The 21202-nt window shown below is 39.4% G+C and overlaps 1 protein-coding gene across 2 annotated transcripts; it reads right to left on the bottom strand.

Annotated features, from left to right (window-relative positions):
• Window positions 1-1225: 1225 nt before the first annotated feature.
• On the bottom strand, window positions 1226-13481 carry serinc2l (serine incorporator 2, like). 2 transcript variants are annotated; one of them, XM_058393897.1, is made up of 10 exons: window positions 13319-13481; window positions 11646-11807; window positions 11372-11559; window positions 10437-10516; window positions 8375-8518; window positions 8104-8273; window positions 7007-7097; window positions 5715-5871; window positions 4579-4788; window positions 1226-3078 (listed from the first exon to the last, which is right to left on the bottom strand). In XM_058393897.1, the coding sequence occupies exons 1-10, from the start codon at window positions 13355-13357 to the stop codon at window positions 2940-2942; spliced, it is 1380 nt and encodes a 459-aa protein (XP_058249880.1). In that variant the 5' UTR covers window positions 13358-13481; the 3' UTR covers window positions 1226-2939. The 2 variants fall into 2 exon arrangements, with proteins under 2 accessions (XP_058249880.1, XP_058249889.1); XM_058393906.1 differs by having other exon boundaries at window positions 8381-8518; window positions 13319-13480.
• Between the last annotated feature and the right edge of the window lie 7721 nt (window positions 13482-21202).

Here is a 21202-nt window from a genome sequence, read left to right as displayed (position 1 = left end):
AAAGAACAAATTAACTTTCAATGTTTAAATTGCAGTATGTTGATATAGCAACTCTGAGCACATTAAATATAATAACGCTGTCATGCTCTTGGGTATGATAAATGTTCTGATAAGATTCAGTTGGTGATATAGATGGTCAAACTCAGTGTTCAACAATCTTGGTGCTGGAGTGCCAATGCCTTGCACTTTCTGGCGTTTTGCTTCCTTTAACTCAACTTAATTTAGGCCTTTTAATTAGCTGATTGGTTCAATTTGGCAGCAAAATGCCATAACGAGCACAGTGGTAGAACTTCTAGATATGGATTGGGAGACATTAGTCTAACTGCTTACACAGATTTGACAAGAGCAATGTGGTAGAACCAGAACTCATCACATTACACACTACTGTGTTTCCAAAGACACAGGGATGGACTGTACCATTTCACATGTGATGGGGGGAAAAGGTACCTGCAAACATGGATGTTATATTACTGTATGACCAAATAAGCAACAATAATTTGTGCAGTTATGTGTTTTTAAACTTCCAAATTGCTCTGGATAAAGCATTAAATATGTTTAATATTCTCTTTGTGTTCTGGCCACCTAAAACAAGTCCAGTTCCAAGCCTGTGGAATTTACCAAACATAATTATATTTTGTCTCGCTGCTTTGAAACGGAACCATTCCTAAAATTTATATGCCTGTGTTTTTCTTAGCCATGGACAACTCGTTTTAGCTGCATATCGTGCCAAACGCCTCAGAAGTGTGAGAGAGCGGTAATTGCTTGTAAATGAAAAACGGTTTCATGCTCCATGGGGCCAAAGTGAGGTCTTGAGACTGAAAATGGATGAAGCCATGGATGTTCATTTTTTGTGCTTAAGCACAAAAAAAAAATGCATTTTATAAAAATAGCAACAGCAAAAGTGATGAGCAAGATCTGCTTGCATGCTGTGAACCCATTGTACAAACAAACAAACAAACACACTTCTCATTTAAAATCATCAGCCTCTATGATCAAGATCAATGAAGAGCTTTATTTGCTAAATTACGTGTGCACACTGGACATGCTCTATATGCATAATCACAGTATATTGGACATTTTGCAAAATTCTTCTTCCAGCTTCTCAAAGGATATGAGCAGTGCCTCAGTTCCACCTAGTGGACACAATAAAGCTCATCTCTCTGAACAGACATTACCTGCATACCTGCTAGAGATCACAAAGAGAGAACAGACAGAAACACATTCATTAGCTGTAGAGAGGTTTTTATTGAAGTATTTACATTTCCCACATGCAGATCTAACTACAATAAATCACTATGCTTGAACAATGTGCAATGCCAGAACTGTTCCTTTTGGATGGTATAAATCAAGCAAGGCACTAGTTGTCTTCAGGACGGAGTCCAGGCCTGGACGTTGTTGATAAGCCAGGTTATCAATTAAGGCACTATAAGTGTTGCAATACCACTGAAAACCTTACAGGTTGCTTCCAAATCAATACCATGAGTGCACTAGGACGCTCGTGTTAATTGGTTACACTGGGCATAATAAACCAGATGCATTTATGTGCTTATTTATTAATCTTACATTTTTTTCCCAATGCAACCATGAAGACAGTTCTAACTGCAAGCAATACATCTCACTGTTTACAATACTCATGTAAAAAAAAATATATATATAATAACACCTTGAAGTTAAAAATGAGTTCATAGCATACTCTACTAATTCAACCTTCATTTACTGGAAATCTAGAATATTTAAAATGAAAATGTGGCAATGTACTTCACATAGTACAGCATGTTAAGATGCAAAGGACTTTCCATAATTAATGATTAAAAAATAATGTACATTTTTGAAAAGGAAATGTATCACCAAAGAAAAACAAAAAAACCATCCACACACCCAATTCACAATATCAAAAGCAATAAGGAAGAAATTAATAAAAAAACAAAAAAAAGACTCCCTGCATCAACTGCACAGCAAATCGATGCATTTGTACCACCAAGTACTACTCCTGGAATTAAAACATTAGAGCATCTTGTATAATTGCTATCGACAATGAAACCTTGGATCTAGAAGTGACATACTTTTGAGCATGCATAGTTTTATATTTTATGAGAAATGTTAAACTCGACCACTACAGTCTACTAGAAACAGGGCCTCCCCAGCACTGATATGATGTGTAAATTATTGCATGACACTATACAGCAGTTCTGGTTTGATACGTTTGCTTATCCGTCTAACATTTACAGCAACACGGTGAAAAAAAAAGCACCAAATATTGTCACCGTGTTTGCAATACCGATCAGTGTTTAATGTTACAGTTCTGAGCAAGAGTGATGCAGCATGTGTTGCAACAGTGTAGGGTGTGCTTATCTCTCCCACACACTGCCTCCATGGGGCTCCAGTAAGGGCTGGAAATAAACAACCCCTTTCTGACAGCCCCATGGCCATCAGCAAGTTCAGGATCACATGCTCTCATCCATGCTGAAATTGCTTCAGGACAAAGTGCTTGACTAGTATGAAATATTCAACCCCGACAGAGAAAGGAACCTCCGGTAAAGAGTGTATTCACTTTAGGTAGAGAAGGTTTGTAGCAGCAGTAACATGCAGACTCTCATTCGTGGCTAGATCACTAAAGGAAATTGACCGTCGAACAGTACCGCTTATGCCTCAGTTGACCCTTTAAGGTTAATACAAATAGCAAGTATATAAAGATACGAGGATAAAATTGCACCGGTAAAGAGAATTCAAGAAATGCATCACTCAAAAGTCATAATGAAATCTGAAAATAACAAGTTAGTGTAGAGTTGTTGGGAGACAAATAAATGAACAGCACATACTTTGACCATTTATCCTATAATACATTTCCTATGTTGACAGCGACTATTAAGAAGAGAAGTAACACACTCCACTCTCATATACATGCACACACGCATCCCCATGTAAGGAAGAAGGATGGCTCAGCTGAAATCTCGGTTAGGGAGTAGGATTGGAGCCAGAAGGGTCCAAAGGTAGAGAGCCAGGCCCAACCAGCTGGAGCAGATCTTCACCCACACTGCAGGCATGCTGCTCTGCATGGCCTGGGTGGTAGTGTCAGGTCTGTGAGACAAGAATATTGAATATGAACGTGAATATGGATGAATATTCACAGAAAAGTGTTTAAAGCATAGGAGCTGTATGGCATTTGAACATGGGCACTAAATCATAAAAATAGTTAGTTACTTATACATAGGGCAGATTTACTGCAGTCCAGATGACAACAACAACAAAACACACAATCACAGACACCTTTCATCAAATTGCATTGAGACATATTTCAAACAAAGCGATTTGATTCTTTAGTTCCTTCACGATTACTCATTTCCTGGAAAGCAGACATTTTATCTTGACTCACCATCTGGCACAACTTCACTTCAGTTCACACTTCAAAACTTCAAGTTACTTTTCTACTGCCAAACTTGGTCCTGGCCACTTCTCACCAAACAGATTACACTTTTATTTTAAGTGATGATTCGATCTATGGCAGCATTGTGACATGTACAACTGTGAAAATGTTACTCCATCTGTCCTGCTGCATTTTTTTTTTTTTAAACACACTATATGTAAACATTCGCGCTTGAGAACACAAGCCTAAATCTCCACACACCTAATTTTCTATAGATAGGAAACTTTATTTAGAATTGTGTGGGCTGTAGGTGCACAGCAAAGTTAGTACAGTAATAATTATCACCACAACATGGTGAACACAGAGCATATTCTTGTTCTCCTTTCCACTGTCTTATAACATTTGTAAGTGTATTTACAGCTAACTTGCTGTCCATCAACCAACTTCTGACCCAAAGGCAATACATTGTTTACTCCTAGTGCTATAATAATACATAAACCTCTCACATCTGAGGTGTGACAAATGGAGCCAGATTATACGTCCAAATCAAACAATTCAAGAAGAATTAACAGCTTCCAAAATTTATAAGAAAGTTTAAGGTCAGCACACAAAGGATATTTAAGAAAATGACAGGATATGCTAGAAAAAAAAAAAAAAGTAATAAATCATTTCTTTGCTTTTTTTTTTTTGCCTTCAGAGATTTACTGACTAATAAGCAGCAGGACAAACCTCCCTGCCTCAACCAGCTCAAAGTTTCATAATTTTGTTCTTTAGAATTGAAAGTCTAAAGTATAAATGTCACATTTTCATGGTTTCAGGTCTGTTTTGATGGAACAGTCACAGTGAACACACCCCCTAGGAACTGTAACCTTATTGTTTCAGGTCCAAACCAGATCCCACTCATGGAAATCTGGTGTTTTCAGTGGAAAGATGATTAATCAGTCATGTGACTAAGTTTAATGACATCATATATTTACATCTCTCTCCACCATTCAATTTTGGTTCCTAGAATATCCTTGCCTAAAATATTATAGTAGAAAAGACCTACTTACTTAGTAGTGTCAGGTCAGTGAGAAAAGAAAAGAAGATGAATGTTCACAGAAATGTTATTAAAGCATAGGAGCTGTTCATGAGGTACTTATTCATGAGGCAGCTTTACTGCAGCTTTACTAAACAACAACAAACACGCTCAAACACAAAACACACACACTTACTTGTACCAGTTGGTGAGAGTCATCATGATGTAGAGTGAGGCCAGGAAGAGGTGAAAGTGAAAGAATGAGTAACTATAAGTGACTCCGTCCTCCTCGTTATCCACCACTCGCCGCAGGCCGTCTTCTCCCACCGGTCCCTCCGTATCTGAGCCGCGACCCTCCTCGGTTTGCATCAGCTTGTTCACCTGAGCATTACTGGATGTGCGGATACTGTTCACAGACAGGAGGAGTGCTTGGTCAGGAAAATGTTGACAACACACTCTTACTTCACACCAAATTAAGGGGTTGCATAGACTGGCTGATTTGCTGACTAATACAAATGCTACAAGGGTGTGGGGAGCTGTCAACTAGTCAGGGAGGAAAGGGGGGGGGGAGTGAGGCTGAGAGTAAAGAAAGCAGGCTAAATGAACTTTGTGAGTGTGAAAGTATTTCAGAGGAGATGTCAATTATATATTGTGTAAGACTATGCTAGAAATATGTTTCATATCTTAACTTTAATGGAATATTAACACTAACATTTCACTTTATTGTTATTTATCTGTTATTCCTCAGTTATTTTATTGTCCCTAACATTTTAATAGCCCTTAAGCTACATAAAACTGAAAAAAGGATGTACATTAAAGCTATAAGCATGGCTCCGCATCTATACTGTGAGATCTCAGCTACAGAATCAATATTTTGAATGAATTTGTACATGCTTAACTAGTGTAACACAGATTTATTATTTTTCATGTTTACTGCACTGTGTATATGTTTTTGTTTAAAAAAAAAAAAAAAAAAATAACACAGTGAAACTGGAAATGTAAATCTGCCTATAGCTGTTAGGTGAAAAGTGCTTAAACGCATTGCCTGTAGTTTATTCTCATTTCACTGCACTAATATAAAAGCCACAAAAATGACACGGCCCTGAATCAGTTGCTTTAACTTTGGAGAGCACGATCAGTTCTACTTTTCTGAATTACTGTTGACCTGTAAAATTTAATAATCATGCAAAGCCACAGGGCGCATCTTTATATCAGTCGAACACTATTTTTATGCTGACAGTAAAAATTCATCGCTTCATAGAATCGTGGGAAACTAGAACACAATTGCATCCTCATAGCATTTGTTCACATTACTTGACTGGCATCATGTACCTGGCATAAAAAGTGCAAAAGAGGAAAATGACGAGTCCCACTATGCCCTGGGCATCCCACCACTGCACGACACCTGGGGCACTGGTTGGTGTTGGCAGTGTAGTGCTGACGTTCACATTGGACACCAGGCTTAGCAGGCTTGGGTTACACTCCCGATCTAAGAGAAATTCACAAAAACACTAAACTAAGAGGAGGCACAGAACCATACAGAATGATGTCTACTACATGAACAAGAATAATGCATAAGACAAAACTGCTGTATCAGGTGATCATTAGAACCTTGACTGTATATGGTACAACACAGTATGTTCAGTGTGGTAAATAATATTTAAATAATAAATGAATAATATTTAATGAATATCTGTCTGTTCCAAGAACCTAATATCACAGCTTTATATTCACTGTGTGTACTCAAAAGGGATTTTAAAACAGTGTAATAACTCTGAAAGAGTTCCTTAAACACACTACAGGACGCTTCTTTACAACAGCAGGGTGTTAATATGCATTACGGTCACTGTAATACAGCTACATAGATCCTAAAGTAGCTTTTCCCACATATTCTGTATGTACAGTGCTGTGCAAAAGCTTTAGGCACACATAGAATGTTACAAACCAAATAATGCAATGACAGGTAATTAAATGAATAAATCTGTACCTTACAAAACACTACTATAAAGAGCAATATACTGTAATACGCTAAACAAATTCAATATTCAGTTTAACTAGTATCCAGTACACTGTGCATTTTTATGAGGAAAATCCTGCTATGGTTCAGGTTGATCCTTAGATTGCTGCATTTGCTTCATTACAGTTTTTCTCTGAAATGTTGTCTAATATATAATGCTTTAACTGATGTGCAAGCACTTTTCTGTATCATATACATTTTAAAAATCTTTTGAAACCAAAAAAGGTTGTTCTAATGGAAACTGTTCCACTAATGCAAAAGCCATAACAAAAATCATCCAAGTCAAATTTTGCATGAATAAAGTTCAGGTGCATAAAACTTTTTGCACAGTATTGTCTATAAATTATTTAAGAAATCTTTGGGAATATGGACATGCATGTTTACTGGGGGATAACTACAGCAAACTAAAAACAAGCCCTTCTATCAAGGCCATACATTAACAGCAAACAACATGATACATTGGAGGATCACAAGCCTATTCTACAGCATGATACTCACACCCCCAAATCCATTAACCTGAGAAAGTTGAAGATTACACATTTTATAATATATAAAACATGACTTAAACATCCATTGAAAAACTAATGGCATCTTGTGAAGGACTTACTAGGGTTGTTGGTCATGGCAGACCAGGTGACGTACATGGTGTACAAACTGATGAGGGATGACTGGAGCAGACCAGACTGTGGAGACACATCCTGAGGCACACAGAGTAAGGAGAAAACAAGACTCAAATATCTGAAATGTCTGATTCTAGAGTACAGTATTTTAAATTATAAAATACAATTTTTCCCTTAGGTATTAATAATTATAATTTAATAAAACACTATAAAGCAGTGACTCAAAACAGGGTCCAAGCTGACTACAATACGTTTGAGAACCTCTGCACTAAATGCTTTCAGGCCAAAAAACAACAGAAATTTGGTCAGTCATTCTTTTGTAAATATATTCATGCACATAATAAAAAAAAACGGTGTAGGTTTCATCAGTAATTGCAACCCTTGACAAATATGAACTGCAGGGATTTGGAACCATGCTTTTCCTATTCAGGAGATTACGGAGCCAGTCTTTAAATTTGCAAGGTGTCAAAGCTGTGACTGAGGTAAGCATCATGAGATGAGATTCTGTGGACATATCAAAACCTTTCATAAATCCTTATTAACACAGAGGATCTACATTCAAGAAACATCAATGATAACTTAAAATTAGCATTGACAGTGTTGGTGTGAATACATTGGCATGCTCATGATCAACATAAAGTTCTCAACAGAAAACAGTACGTTAATTAAGTGCAATCTAGAAGCCCATTTCTTCAAGCCTCCTGGTGGTCCAGCGACAGGATCCCGTGGATCTCTCATTGCCACGGCCTGGGTTTAATTCCCGGACAGGGCGCTAACCCAGCCACTGAAGGGTTAACTCTCAGTGCTGGTCCCAAGCCTTGATTAAGTGGGAGGGTTGCATCCGGAAGGGCACAAAATCTGTGCCAAATCGAAACATGCGAACCAGATGATCCGCTGGGGTGACCCCAAACAAGGAGCAGCCAAAAGAACAACAACTAGAAGCCCATTTATCCAATATGAAACTGATATGTGAGGAACACAAACCCTGCATTCCTTACTGCATTAAAGTCCTTCTTAAGAGTACAATACAACAGGATGTACATCTCATAAGATCACCAACAAATGTAGTGTCCTGTGATCATACCTGTACTTTGGGCAGAATGGACACCACTGAGACGATGACACAGAAGATGAGGTTGAGACTGATGAAGACCTTGTGCTCGGTGCAGCTGTCAGGTTTGGTATAGTACAGATAGAAAAGCACCACGGCAGCAAAAGCCAGGACATAGTGCAGGATGGTAAAGAACAGGAGACCTATACACAAACAAACCACACACTCGGATTACACCTCAGGGATGGGTGTATCCTAAGAAGTCATCATTATTTAAAAAAAAAAAAAAAAAAAAAATCCCCACCCTTACCGAAAAACCAGCCTTTGCTGTTACCCTCCTCGGCGTTCCTCACCCACACCTCATTCCACGAGTGGGCAAAGTCGATCAGCAGAATCAGCTGGATGAGGATGAACATGAAGGAGCCCACAATGCCAAAGTAGAACCAAACTTTATATATACACAGGAAGAAGAAAGGTCAAGAGATATGAAATGACTCAGGATCATTAGTTATAATCATTGATTAACTAGCATGGTGGATCTTGAACCACATGCTCTACATGTCTGTGCTTTTTTGTTTTTTTTTAACAACTGGTACAACACTTACTTATTTATTTTTTTTAAATCATACATTAGTCTACACAAACCATATGCAGCTACCCACAGAGGAATAGGAATAAGAACAAGAAAATTATTTGCTGACCACAAACAATAACAATCAAAAATGTCACTACAGTGTAGTTTATATTTAAAAAGCAGCTACCAAGTAATAAAACCCAACTCAGTAATCGCTATATTGCTCTGAAGTTTCTTTAATTTCCCTCAGGAGTCATTTGTGTGTGGAATAGCAGGTACTAATACAATGATGCAGATAACATCTTGGCATATTTCCAGTTACATACCCACAAATCTCAAAAACCACATTAAACATAATTACCTCCTATCCAGCAGAAAACATATTCCAATCACTCAGAATTCAATATGACTTATCCACAAAGGTTCTCAGAATTCCATTACCATACATATTATTAACCTGTTCTGTGATTACTGCCAGCTGAACTAATGCTGTCATTTCCTGCTTTGTAACAAGGAGACCAACGGTAGGTGCTGTTCAGGTAAACCTCACTCCCTTGATCTCAAGAGGTGAACTAGCAACTGACGTTAGTGGCTGCCATCGATAGCCTCCATGTCCTTGCACCAGCCTCCCATGCCAGAGACCCTGGTTTGAGACCTGCTCAGAGCGGTTGTAAGTAGGACCCAGGGGGTTACATTGGTGCCGTGACCTGGATGGGAGTGAGGTTTAGGGGGGTGAGTGTAACAGAGTCCAGTGGTAGGTGCTGTGTAGGTAAACCTCACTCCCTTGATCTTAAGAGGCGCGCTAGGGGCTGCAGTCTTTAGCCTCCTTGTTAGTGCGCCTGCCTCCCATGCCAGAGACCCAGGTTTGAGACCTGCTCAGAGCGGGTGAGAGTAGGACCTGGGGGAGTTACAACTGCATACTATTAAATACAATAAATATGCAATGAAGGTACGACAGAGCATTGGGATTACATTCCTTGAATATTCCAAACAGGTCATATGGATAAATAAGCTACACAGATATCATACCCTATCATAGTCATAGTGTGTATACTTGTATGTACAACTGTTACACAAGTTTCTAGAAAACAGTTGATCAGGATTTGATCTTCATATATATACATATATATATATATATATATATATATACATATATATATATATATATATATATATATATATATATACACACACACACACACACACCATTTCCAGTGTGAAGCATGGTGGTGATAGTATCAGACTGTGGGGATACTGCTCAACAGCAGGGGTTGGAAAACTAGTCAGGGTTGATAACTAGAAAGATGGAGCCTAATAGAAGAAGAAGAACTGAAGGCACGAAGCCTTTATCACCACACATACACTATAGCACAGTAGTAAATCTTTTCTTTGCATATCCCAGTTGATGAAGGGGTCAAAGCACAGGCGCAACTATAATATAGTGCAGAAAGGGGTTAAGGGCCTTGCTCAATTGCCTAACAGTGGGTCTTGGTGGTGCTGGGGATTGAACCCTGACCCTCCGATCAACAACCCAGAGCCTTAACCACTTGAGCCACCACTGAAAGAAATCTGCAAGAGACTTGAGATTAGGGGATCATCTTCCAACAGGTGAAAGAAAGTATGAAACACTATGAATTTTGTTTGAAATTCAAGAGTGGTGTATATTACATACACATGTCCCTGAAATTCAGTTTTTATACAATTCTATTATTTGATGTCTGAAGCTGTTTGGTGATTGGCACCTCTTCAACAGATAATCCACACTACAATATTTACACTATGCTAGACATACCATTATGAAATGTTCCATCAGGGATAAAGAAGGCTCCAACAGTGATCCCCACCAAGATTAGGAACTTGAAAAACCAGAATCTGTAAATATAAATGCAACAGAGTAGACAGTTTAGATGACACTACTACATGCACACTATATTGCCAAAAGTTTTTGGAGGTTGGGCTTGGCCCCTTAGTTCCAGTGAAAGGAACTCCTAATGCTTCAGCATACCAAGACATTTTGGACAATTTCATGCTCTCAACTTTGTGGGAACAGTTTGGGGATGACCCCTTCCTGTTCCAACATGACTGTACACCAGTGCACAAAGCAAGGTCCATAAAGACATGGATGAGTGAGTTTGGTGTGGAGGAACTTCACAGAGTCCTGACCTCACAAATGCGCTTCCAGAGCAATGGCCAAAAATTCCCACAAACACACTCCTAAACCTTGTGGAAAGCCTTCCCAGAAGAAGTGAATCTGTTATAGCTACAAAGGGTGGGCCAACTCCATATTAAATTCATGTGTATGTAAAGGCAGACGTCACAGTTTTGGCCTGGCTCGCAGTCTCCACCCTAATTCATCCCAAATGTGTTCTATGGGGTTGAGGTCAGGACTCTGTGCAGGCCAGTCATGTTCCTCCTCACCAAACTCGCTCATCCATGTCTTTATGGACCTTGATTTGTGCACTGGTCTGCAGTCATGTTGGAACAGGAAGGGGTCATCCCCAAACTGTTCCCACAAAGTTGGGAGCATGAAATTGTCCAAAATGTCTCGATATGCTGAAGCATTAAGAGTACCTTTCACTGGAACCAAGAGGCCAAGCCCAACCCAGGAAGGGGTGTCCCAAAACTTTTGGCAATATAGTGTATTTAGATATTACTTGAAGCTGTTAATTTCCATAACACAACTATAATCTCAGGCATTACAGCAGGTATATTAATCCAATAGCTCACCCATTCTGAATAGCAGCCCGAGGATCTTTGCTGGACCTTACACGAATCATGAGGGCAGCAAAGAGGAAGAAGAAACAGGCCATGGCAAAGCACATGCGGTACACAGATTTGTAGCCCACAATCACATCACAGTTAAACTGGTTCTCGATTCCTGGTATAGTACTCCCACCTTGACAGAAGCCAGGAATCTGGAGGAATGCCACAAAAATAAGTAGTCAAATTTATGGTTACACCACCACATCAAAAATCACAGATGGAATGACGCCATTCTCACCTTACGAAGCTGAGTCTCCATGCCAGGCAGTATCATAATTATAGACACGAGAGTGCCCAGTAACAGGAAGAAGGAGAAGATCAGACGCGTGACCGTAGAGTTGTTGGATGATGGACAGCACCCACAGAGAATACATGGAGCAGAGCCACACAAACATGATGCCTAGAGAATTATAGATGTAAAACTATTAATCAAAAAACAAATACACCAGTTTTCTCTAATGCTTACATGAACAACAGTGAAACCGCTCAGCCTACAATGACGCACTTCCTGACACGGGCAGAGGTGTAGGAGTGGAACAAGGTGCATTGTATTCTTTTTATTTACATAGTCATGTCACTCCATGTCACGCTACCAGGAGTAACGTTTTCTGAATAGCTTCACTGTGCAGTAATGGACATTTCCATTACAAATACTCTAAGATATCACTTTGTGTATAAGTACAAACAAATACAATAAAATACACAGATCAGGCATAACATTATAAGCACTGGTGACAGGTGAAGTGAATAACACTGATGATCTCATCATGGCACCTGTTAGTGGGTGGGATATATTAGGCAGCAAGTGAACATTTTGTCCTCAAAGTTGGTGTGATAGAAGCAGGAAAAATGAACAAGCGTAAGGATTTGAGCGAGTTTGACAAGGGCCAAATTGTGATGGCTTGACGACTGGATCAGAGCATCTCCAAAACTGCAGCTCTTGTGGGGTGTTCCGGGTCTGCAGTGGTCAGTATCTATCAAAAGTGGTCCAGGGAAGGAACAGTGGTGAACCGGTCACAGGGCCATGGGAGGCCAAGGCTCATTGATTGATCAAGTGGGGAGCGAATGCTGGCCCGTGTGATCCGATCCAACAGACGAGCTACTGTTTCTCAAATTGCTGAAGAAGTTAATGCTGGTTCTGATAGAAAGGTGTCAGAAATCACAGTGCATGACGGGTCAGGGCTGTTTTGGCAGCAAAAGGGGGACCAACACAATATTAAGCAGGTGGTCATAATGCCATGCCTGATCGGTGTATATAATATAATATATGATATGATATAAAGAGTACAATTTTCTGTGTAAACAAAACCAGCTATTAAGGATCGTCTTTAAAACCACGCCCACTCAATTAAAATGATAGCCATGTATACGTGTTATTTTGATATAAATGTATAGCAATTATTTAAAGAATATATATTCAGAAAATAAGACAGTTCAGTGTACACACGGGTTTTAAAGATCTGTAGAGCTGTGTTTCTGAATAAACCATTGTGTGGTAAAGATAAACAATAAGATTATAAATAAAAAAAATAAATAAAATTCATGTTTCATGACCTGAATACAGAGGCGGAAGGCTGAATCCAAAATAAAGCATTAATCCCCATTTAATGTAACGTGTATATGCTGCGCTGCACTGTATAGTAAATAGGAAGCCATTTCGGCTGAACCGTCTCTAGTAAACAAACTATTAATAATGATAGAAATGTTACGTTGTTACACAGTAAGCACAACAGCACCGCCATTGCTTTACTTTAAACTCGTTTAAAGATACATGAACCAGTTAAATTAGACCAAATCCTAATCCAAGTCGATAAAAGGAATATTTATACAGAGCCGTCTTTTTAGCAAAGCTAGTCAGCTACAGTACCTTCCGTTCAACAGAGAATTATACACAAGAAATCGAACACTTACGCAGCTCGCTAGTGAACATAACGCCATACAAGCCCCCATTTTCCGAGCAGACGATAAACAAGAACCAGGTCCCTGTCACTTGGGTGTCGACCCAACGCTAACTTATTAACTAACTATCAGTAATATGACGGTTCCCACAAGCTGAAGGAGGAAGCCGCGAACACTAAAGCACACAAGCAAACCTTAATAATAAAAGTCTTCGGACGGTGCACTGCCCCTGCAAGCCATATCAATACATTCATGAATTCTAGATTTATCATTATAACTTGACACTTTAAATATTAGGAAAATATCCTAAGGTTCATCATATTTATTTACTGGTGCCATCAAAGCTTTTTATCTCTAAAATATTGGACTCTAAAGCCAAACCCAAAACACTAAGTGTTATGTCCAGTCTCATCCAGGCCGGTGTGGCTGCAGGTTTTCATTCCAACCAAGCAGGAGCTACACCTGATTCCAACTGGCTAATCAACAGATCTTGGCTTTCAGTAGACTCAGGTGTGGCTTATGCTCAGTTGGAATGAAAGCCTGCACCCACACCGGCCCTTTGCGGATAAGATTGGACACCCTTGGTGTATATACACAAGTCAGGCATAACATTATGACCACCTGCCTAATATTGTGTTGGTCCACCTTTTGCTGCCAAAACAGCCCTGACCCGTCAAGCACTGTGTATTCTGATACCTTTGTATCAGAACCAGCATTAACTTCTTCAGCAATTTGAGCAACAGTAGCTCGTCTGTTAGATTGGATCACACGGGCCAGCCTTCACTCCCCATGTGCATCAATGAGCCTTGGCCGCCCATGGCCCTGTTGCCGGTTCACCACTGTTCCTTCCTTGGACTACTTTTGATGGATACAGACCACTGCAGCCTGGGAACGGCCAAACTGTGATGGCTAGACGACTGGATCAGAGCATCTCCAAAACTGCAGCTCTTGTGAGGTGTTCCCGGTCTGCAGTGGTCAGAATCTATCAAAAGTGGTCCAAGGAAGGAACAGTGGTGAACCGGTGACACGGTCATTACTCAGTCCAATCGAGCATCTGTGGGATGTGCTGGACAAACAAGACTGAGCCATGGAGGTCCCACCTCGCAACTTACATGACTTAAAGGATGTGCTGCTACCATCTTGGTGCAAGTTACCACAGCACACCTTCAGGGATCTAGTGGAGTCCATGCCTGAATGGGTCAGGGCTGTTTTGGTTGCAAAAGGGGACCAACACAATATTAGGCAGGTGGTCATAATCTTATGCTAATCTTATGATCAGTGTAAGTCTATTATAAGGTTAGTCAGGACACTGCTGGGTTTCTGTGTGTAGAGTATCGTGACTCTGTTTAGCTGCTGATGAGCAGGGTAATGGGAAAGGCGAGGGCTGAGATCCCCCTGCTGGGCACCTCTCCACAGTAATATTGGTACAGAGACAAGCGACAGAACCACTAAAGCTAATTTGTACTGTTTTAAATACTAATACTACTACTACTACTACTACTACTACTACTAATAATAATAATAATAGAAAGAGTCTACTTTCATATGTGCCATTTAACACTAGTATCGAGTCTGAGGTCTACGATCACCCTTAAACAGGTGGAAGTACCATTTTTTTAGTCTCTGGTCAAAATAGTTCAAATAAATGCACAGGATTTTGGAGGACATTTGTATTTTGGTCTTAATATTAAGCAGCTTTGGGGATGCAATTTGTATGCATACTTGGCAACCCCGCTCCCAGTCGGCTGTATTGTTTGACTGGAAGCTCCAACCTAATGAACTAAATGCGCCCTCCTCTTTCTCTCACCCAGTTTCCTGTACGTAATGGTACAGTCCTGTTTGCTTGGCAGTGTCTATATCTATACACACCCCCTCACTTGTAGTCTCCTGGAGAGCGAGAGAGAGCGAGAGAGAGAGGTGAAATCATATCACACATCAGAGAGGCAGGTGGTCCTTCAACACCATGTCTATCATCAGTGTGTGTGTGTTATAGGGGGCACGTAGCGCCTGAACACCTCACTCACCGGTAAGCTAGTCTACTGTCTATTTCTTATTCATTTCCCCGTGATTTCTATTTTATTTTGTTATTATTATTATTATTTTTCCGTGATAGCCGTGCTTTAATTAGGCCTACGCTATGTATTCCGACATATTACACAGCATTATACGACATGGGCTCAACGTTTTGATGTGATGCGAAACACAGTGGTTATGTAAGAGACGATCTCTATACAGCCTCCTGGTCAGTATTGCCCTGACAGGTTGGAGCAATTAAACAGGCTGTGTGTAAAGCTCATGCATTGTCTTATAGAGGTTCATTTCTATTAATAACAGACCAGCAAGAGCCTTATGATAATGCACTAGAAGCAGATAAGGCTGAAAAACTGTATATTACTAAGCCACAAATAGAAAACAAACATTTATGTGATTTTTATTATTCTGTAATAAAATCGTTTCAGACGTGAACTGGTCAGTATTGAGAAATGCCCCTGGTTGTGTGTGAATTGAACAAGGCTAAGGTCTTCTTCTTCTTCTTCTTCATGCCCTGCATACTTTTTTAGGTGTTGGCATTAAAATTAATATTAAAAGCCGGACAGTGACTTTTTACTCTGTTTGATGTAACAGCTGGCATCTTTGAGTAAACTTGATCAGTTTCACATGTAAGGAATTTGTTTTCATTGTAACACTGCTACATGAATAGTGCAAGCATGATGGAAGTACCAAATGCAAGGTTATGCACAGTGTTTAGGATGCACTAAGCTTAGTATTATATTATATATCTAATTAATAGTAACACTTGACTAATGAATACATGCTTTGCCCGTGGAGTACTGCACTCCGATTATTAAAGTACCTCAGCTTTCAAAGTCACTAACAATTATTGCACAAACATTGAAAAAGATTGTGTGCTGTCCTTTATATGCATTTATGTGTTGAAAGGAAGGCCACACAGGATTTGTGATGGTCAGACGAGGACACTTGCACAGATCTGGCTCCTGAGGCCTCAGTGCTCTGTGTTTACTTCCACCATGTCATCTAGGGTTTGTCACAGCCCTAACCTCTTATGCAACACACTCCCTGAGCCTGCGTGGACACACTCTGACACAGATGATGAGCATCAGGATAAGTGTTTTTGCTTGTTAAGCAGAGGAAGACCGATCACAATGAAACACAAACACTCTCAGCGTGCTGTAAGAGCAGATATTAACTAAGAAAATAAAACTTTTTCAATTTCAGTTATTCCTGAGCCCTTTTGAGGCATGATCTGGCATCTGTAGTTGACATCTGTGTTTATCAAAGTGACGGAGTAAATGTTTCTGTAGTCTGTATGTGTGCTGGCTTGGAAAACCCGTCGCATGGTAAAATATTTGTCATTTTCTACTATACACGGTTCTGAAAACTGAAGGCATCTTTGAACTATCTTTCTCTTTTGCATGTATCTCAATTACAAGTATAGCATTTTAATTTTGTTTACTTGCAAAAGTGAAAAAACTGATTAAATGGGTGTTTAAAAATGTAATTCCCGACTGTCAGGAGCTTTGGAGACAATCTGTCAGTTAGTATCTGATTACAGACTGAATTACTTAGCCATAGCATGTAGCTATCCAAAATATAGCTCAAAGCATTCTATTCATTGTGTAAGGAATGTGCAAATGTTTTCAGCATCTTTAGGCAGACTGACTGTTTAACCACCATGTTTGTTCAACAGGCTCCATACACAACATGGTCTCAGCAGGAAGACAGCCAAGATGTTTTTAGCTTAGCTGTTTTTAGGCATAGTGAAATCCGATGGGTTTTTCCAGGCCACCTTAATTATGTCCAAACAGATATTTATCGTGTATATATATCGGATATATATATTAGGTACAGCTGGCTACTATGACAATATTTGTATGGATCTTTTTTTAACAATTGCTACATTATATTGGAGCATCATCTAGCTTCTGTTACCTTTGTCTTATTTTGTTGTTTGGACATTAAAAAGAAAAAAGACATGAGGCATGATAAAAGGGGGGCATTTTAGGATACTTCATTATACACTTCCATGTTCTGTCTGTGTGATGTACAGCTTTTACATAAAGAGAGCTGTTTAATGGGGACATGCCTTACATACATAATGTGCATGATATAAATGATGGATTTTATTTATTTTTTTGGATGAGGTGTGGGTGGTACAATGGTGCGGCCACCTCTAAGTTCCAGGGTCCTGGGTTCAATTCTGTCTGTACAGAGGTCAGTGTTGTTTCACTGAAATGGAAAAGTGATGGCTTAATAGTTAAATCCTATGGCTACTGATCAGAGGGATGCGAGCATCCAAGCATCACTCAGCTGCCAGTGCTAGGTCTTTGAGCATCACTGTTAACTCTCAACTGCAGTTATAAGTCACTTTTGGTCAAATGAGTTATAGTACATTTAAATTAGTAAAAAATAGTAATGTTTTGAACGTGTCAGTATAGGTTTCATTCAGTTTCTTTAATTTCTTCCTAAAAACAAGCAGGTAGGTAGACAGAATTGCCCCTAGAGCCCTGAGAATGTGTGTGAATATGCATGCATGGTGTCCTGCACCAGGATAGAGCACTTCTTGAAGATGAATGAACATATATCACAGGTAGTCAAACACATCACACGTTTATAAAGGACTCCTCTAATGCTATACTTTAATGAGAGTGTACATTCATAATCACCATCATCATTATCGTTATCTGCAAGTCGAGGTTTCTTCACATACTCAACAGCACCGGTTAAACAATCATTACAGCTGATACAAAAATACATATAACAGTGCATAGTTTGCTCCAGGCTTTAGAAGAAACGCTCCTTTCATTCTATCAGTCAGTCCTGACAACCTGCCTGAGGAACCGTGTTCTCTCAGTGGTGTTGTGACTCAACTGAGCAGTGCAGTTACACACATGGGGCAGTCATAGTGCTGACTGTAATAACAGTTTATCAGAAGAGCTTTATTAGAGCTGGGACCTGTTAAGGGAAGGATCTGAATTTAATAACCTGTTTTGGGAAATATTTAAATATTTTATTGCAGTTAGTAGCATGATTGTGATATGTGTTTGCAATGTTGACGTAATCTAGGTTACATTGTTATATTGGTTTGGTAATAAGATTAACATTCACCTTATGACTTTAACACAGCCTCTGTCAGGATGTGGTGTCAGGATGATAACTACGTCTCGCCTTCGTGTTACCTTGTTGTAACTTTCTAGCTATTTGTGAACAATAGAGCCTTTAAAGCCAATATTTTCATATTTAAATGATTACTTTCATAAGAGCATTCAAGTACACTTCAACCAGTGGGCACTCCAACCTCATTTCCAAATGAAAACGATTCAATAACAAGATTATGTGGTGGAATACAAGACTTAGAGCAATCACCTACTATAGTTTAGTAAACACAGTTTAATATAGACTAACACAAAGAATAACACAAAAATCTGTGTGCCTTTTAATTTATTTTTATTCGACTCACCAGCATATCACCTAAGATCCTCACAGTCATCTCTTACTCTGATTGTTTGTCCAGTTATCTTTCCTACTTCATTTGATTTTTTACCTTAATTTGTCAGGAGCAACAGTGCTTGTTTTCAGTGCTGGTTTATGGATCCCTATTTAAGCATGTGTAGGAAAGACATACCTGGTATCTGGTATGTGTTTTAACTGTTTAAAGGCAAATCATATCTTTTTGATGTAAAGAAAAGGAAAGAAGTATGAGGAGGAGTGTATCAGCCTTCTGCAGAGCCGGGGATGCGCTCTGCAACATCGTCTGCTCCATAATCCCCCGGCTTCATACAAAATGGATTAGAAAGCTTCCTGAATCACAGCAAGACAGCAGGCAAGCCAGTGGAAAAGAGAGGAAAAACAGAAACAAGAAGAGAAACAAGCCAGGATTTATGATGAGTTAGAAAGCCAAATATTGCTAGTATTGAATTATTCATCATGAGATACAGTGACCTGGTAATGGTCATTAAAAATATTTAACATAAACAGGGAAGAGGCAAAAGGAACGGTTTAACCTGAAAAGACGTCATTCAGGAAGTAGGTTCATTCAGTTTGACTGAAGTTGGGTTTATGTGATAAATGAAATGATATTGGAAGAGGTTATACGTTTTTAACTTATAAATTTTTTCCTGAAACCCATATTATTGGAAGAGGAAGCAATATCTGGAGCTTCAAACTGTAGCATAGTGCCATATTCATATTAGAGTTTAACCAACAAAAATAGAAACCTGAATTATTGAAAAAGGAATATATGGGCAAGGCTATAGGGAAGAGATATACAGTTTGTGTAGTAGTCAATATATCATACTGTGCTCTTCTGAAACCTCATAGACTGTAGTTAATGTTCTGTTATAATCGTACAGAGAAACAACTGCAGAAAAGGTCAGGGAGAAAGAAGGGAGGGAATGATGGCGTGAGAGCTGTGGATGAGATCCCCACACAGAGATCCCCCCTCATATTGCATAGATATATTTGGCACTGTCTAAACCCAGTGAAGTAACTGAGTGATTCCTGCACCCAAAACACATATTTGAAATGTGTGGCATTTGCAGTGGGGTACAAAATAGCACCTTATTAAAAGTGGTTATATAACATATGACAGTACGGTCCTGATTGGTTCTTAAGGCAGGCATGGATACGAATACTAATTCTTATAGAGGCTTTTTATAAAACACATATAACATTCCAATCAGGTTCTAAATAGCTCTTATATGACAGGTGCAAGGAAGAAGTCACAATTTCTCACAATTAACTCTTACAATACATAACCCTCTTTCTCCACAGTTTACAGTTTTATGTAAAATAACAATCCTTAGCCCTTAAGAACTCCTAGACAGTACATGTTTTTTTCTCTAACCTGCCTGACCCACCTGAACCCTGCAATCAGCAACACTTAATACCAGATACAGCTTTAGTGGCCACGTCTACCAATCAGCACTAACGTGTCAACCATGCATTATTAAAAGAATGAACCATAAATGTAGGCTGTCTGACCCCTGTGTTAGGAAACACTGGAATAACATGATTAGCTGAGTAATTAATCATTAATTATTACAACCTTTTATGTATGTTCACCTTCACCCTGTTCACTCAGGGCATGCACTAAATGAATCATGAACATATTACACAGTGTTTGAGATTTATGTTTGATGGCTGCCCTCGGAAAGCAACGATTACTTTAAGAAGCTATAGGTGAAACAGAGCGCAAAAAACTGTAGTCCAGACATTTCTGCCAGAACGACAAAAATAAAACACAGCCGATGGGAAAATGGAACCAAACTGCAGCCTGGGAGCAATTTGTCAAAAGAGATTACCTGTTGCCATGCAGTAGCTGAAAGGTGATCCCATGTTGTTGCCATGGTTACTGCTCCCTTACAGAGACAGAAAGAAGAGGGTGATTACGTATATTAAACCATTAAACTTCTATACTATAAAAGTCCTGTTTAGTGAGCTCTGTTATAAAATATCCTGGGCTATGTTGTATCCTAGGCCTGCCAAAAAGGAATGCTAGGGAATGTGACAGGATATGTAATATTTTAAGTGCTCTGTCTCCCTCTGGTGACAGGTGAGATGTGCTGATTATAGTGATTGTGATTAACAATGTGAAAATAAGAAAATGTGCCATGTACTGGCAACGCATTTTAAGACCATGTAATATTTCTGAAATATTTTTCAGAATCATTCTTTTCTCTGTCTCTCTCTGTCTGTCTCTCTCTCTCTCTCTCTTTCTCCTAGAAATGACAGAGCTGGAGCCAGTATTAGACTTTGCCTCATCAGGCCGATCTGGACGCCGCAATGCACTGCCTGATATCTTGGGTTCTCCCGCTGGAGTCCCCCCTGACCTGTCACTCAAACTGGCTGAACTGTCCCTCACCGGTAAATCAATGA

The sequence above is a fragment of the Hemibagrus wyckioides genome, linkage group LG01, assembly GCF_019097595.1.
Source record: "Hemibagrus wyckioides isolate EC202008001 linkage group LG01, SWU_Hwy_1.0, whole genome shotgun sequence".
In the NCBI taxonomy this organism is placed as follows: Eukaryota; Metazoa; Chordata; class Actinopteri; order Siluriformes; family Bagridae; genus Hemibagrus; species Hemibagrus wyckioides.
This window is presented reverse-complemented; position numbering and strand designations above follow the sequence as displayed.

Bases quoted from the DNA above. Each gene is read 5' to 3' on its own strand.
- serinc2l (XM_058393897.1), bottom strand. From the start codon at position 13,357: ATGGGGGCTTGTATGGCGTTATGTTCACTAGCGAGCTGC. The intron at 11,808-13,318 runs GTAAGTGTTCGA...ATAATTCTCTAG, and splicing joins TATGTTCACTAGCGAGCTGC to GCATCATGTTTGTGTGGCTC. The intron at 5,872-7,006 runs GTAAGTCCTTCA...AATTTCTCTTAG, and splicing joins TGCCATGACCAACAACCCTA to ATCGGGAGTGTAACCCAAGC.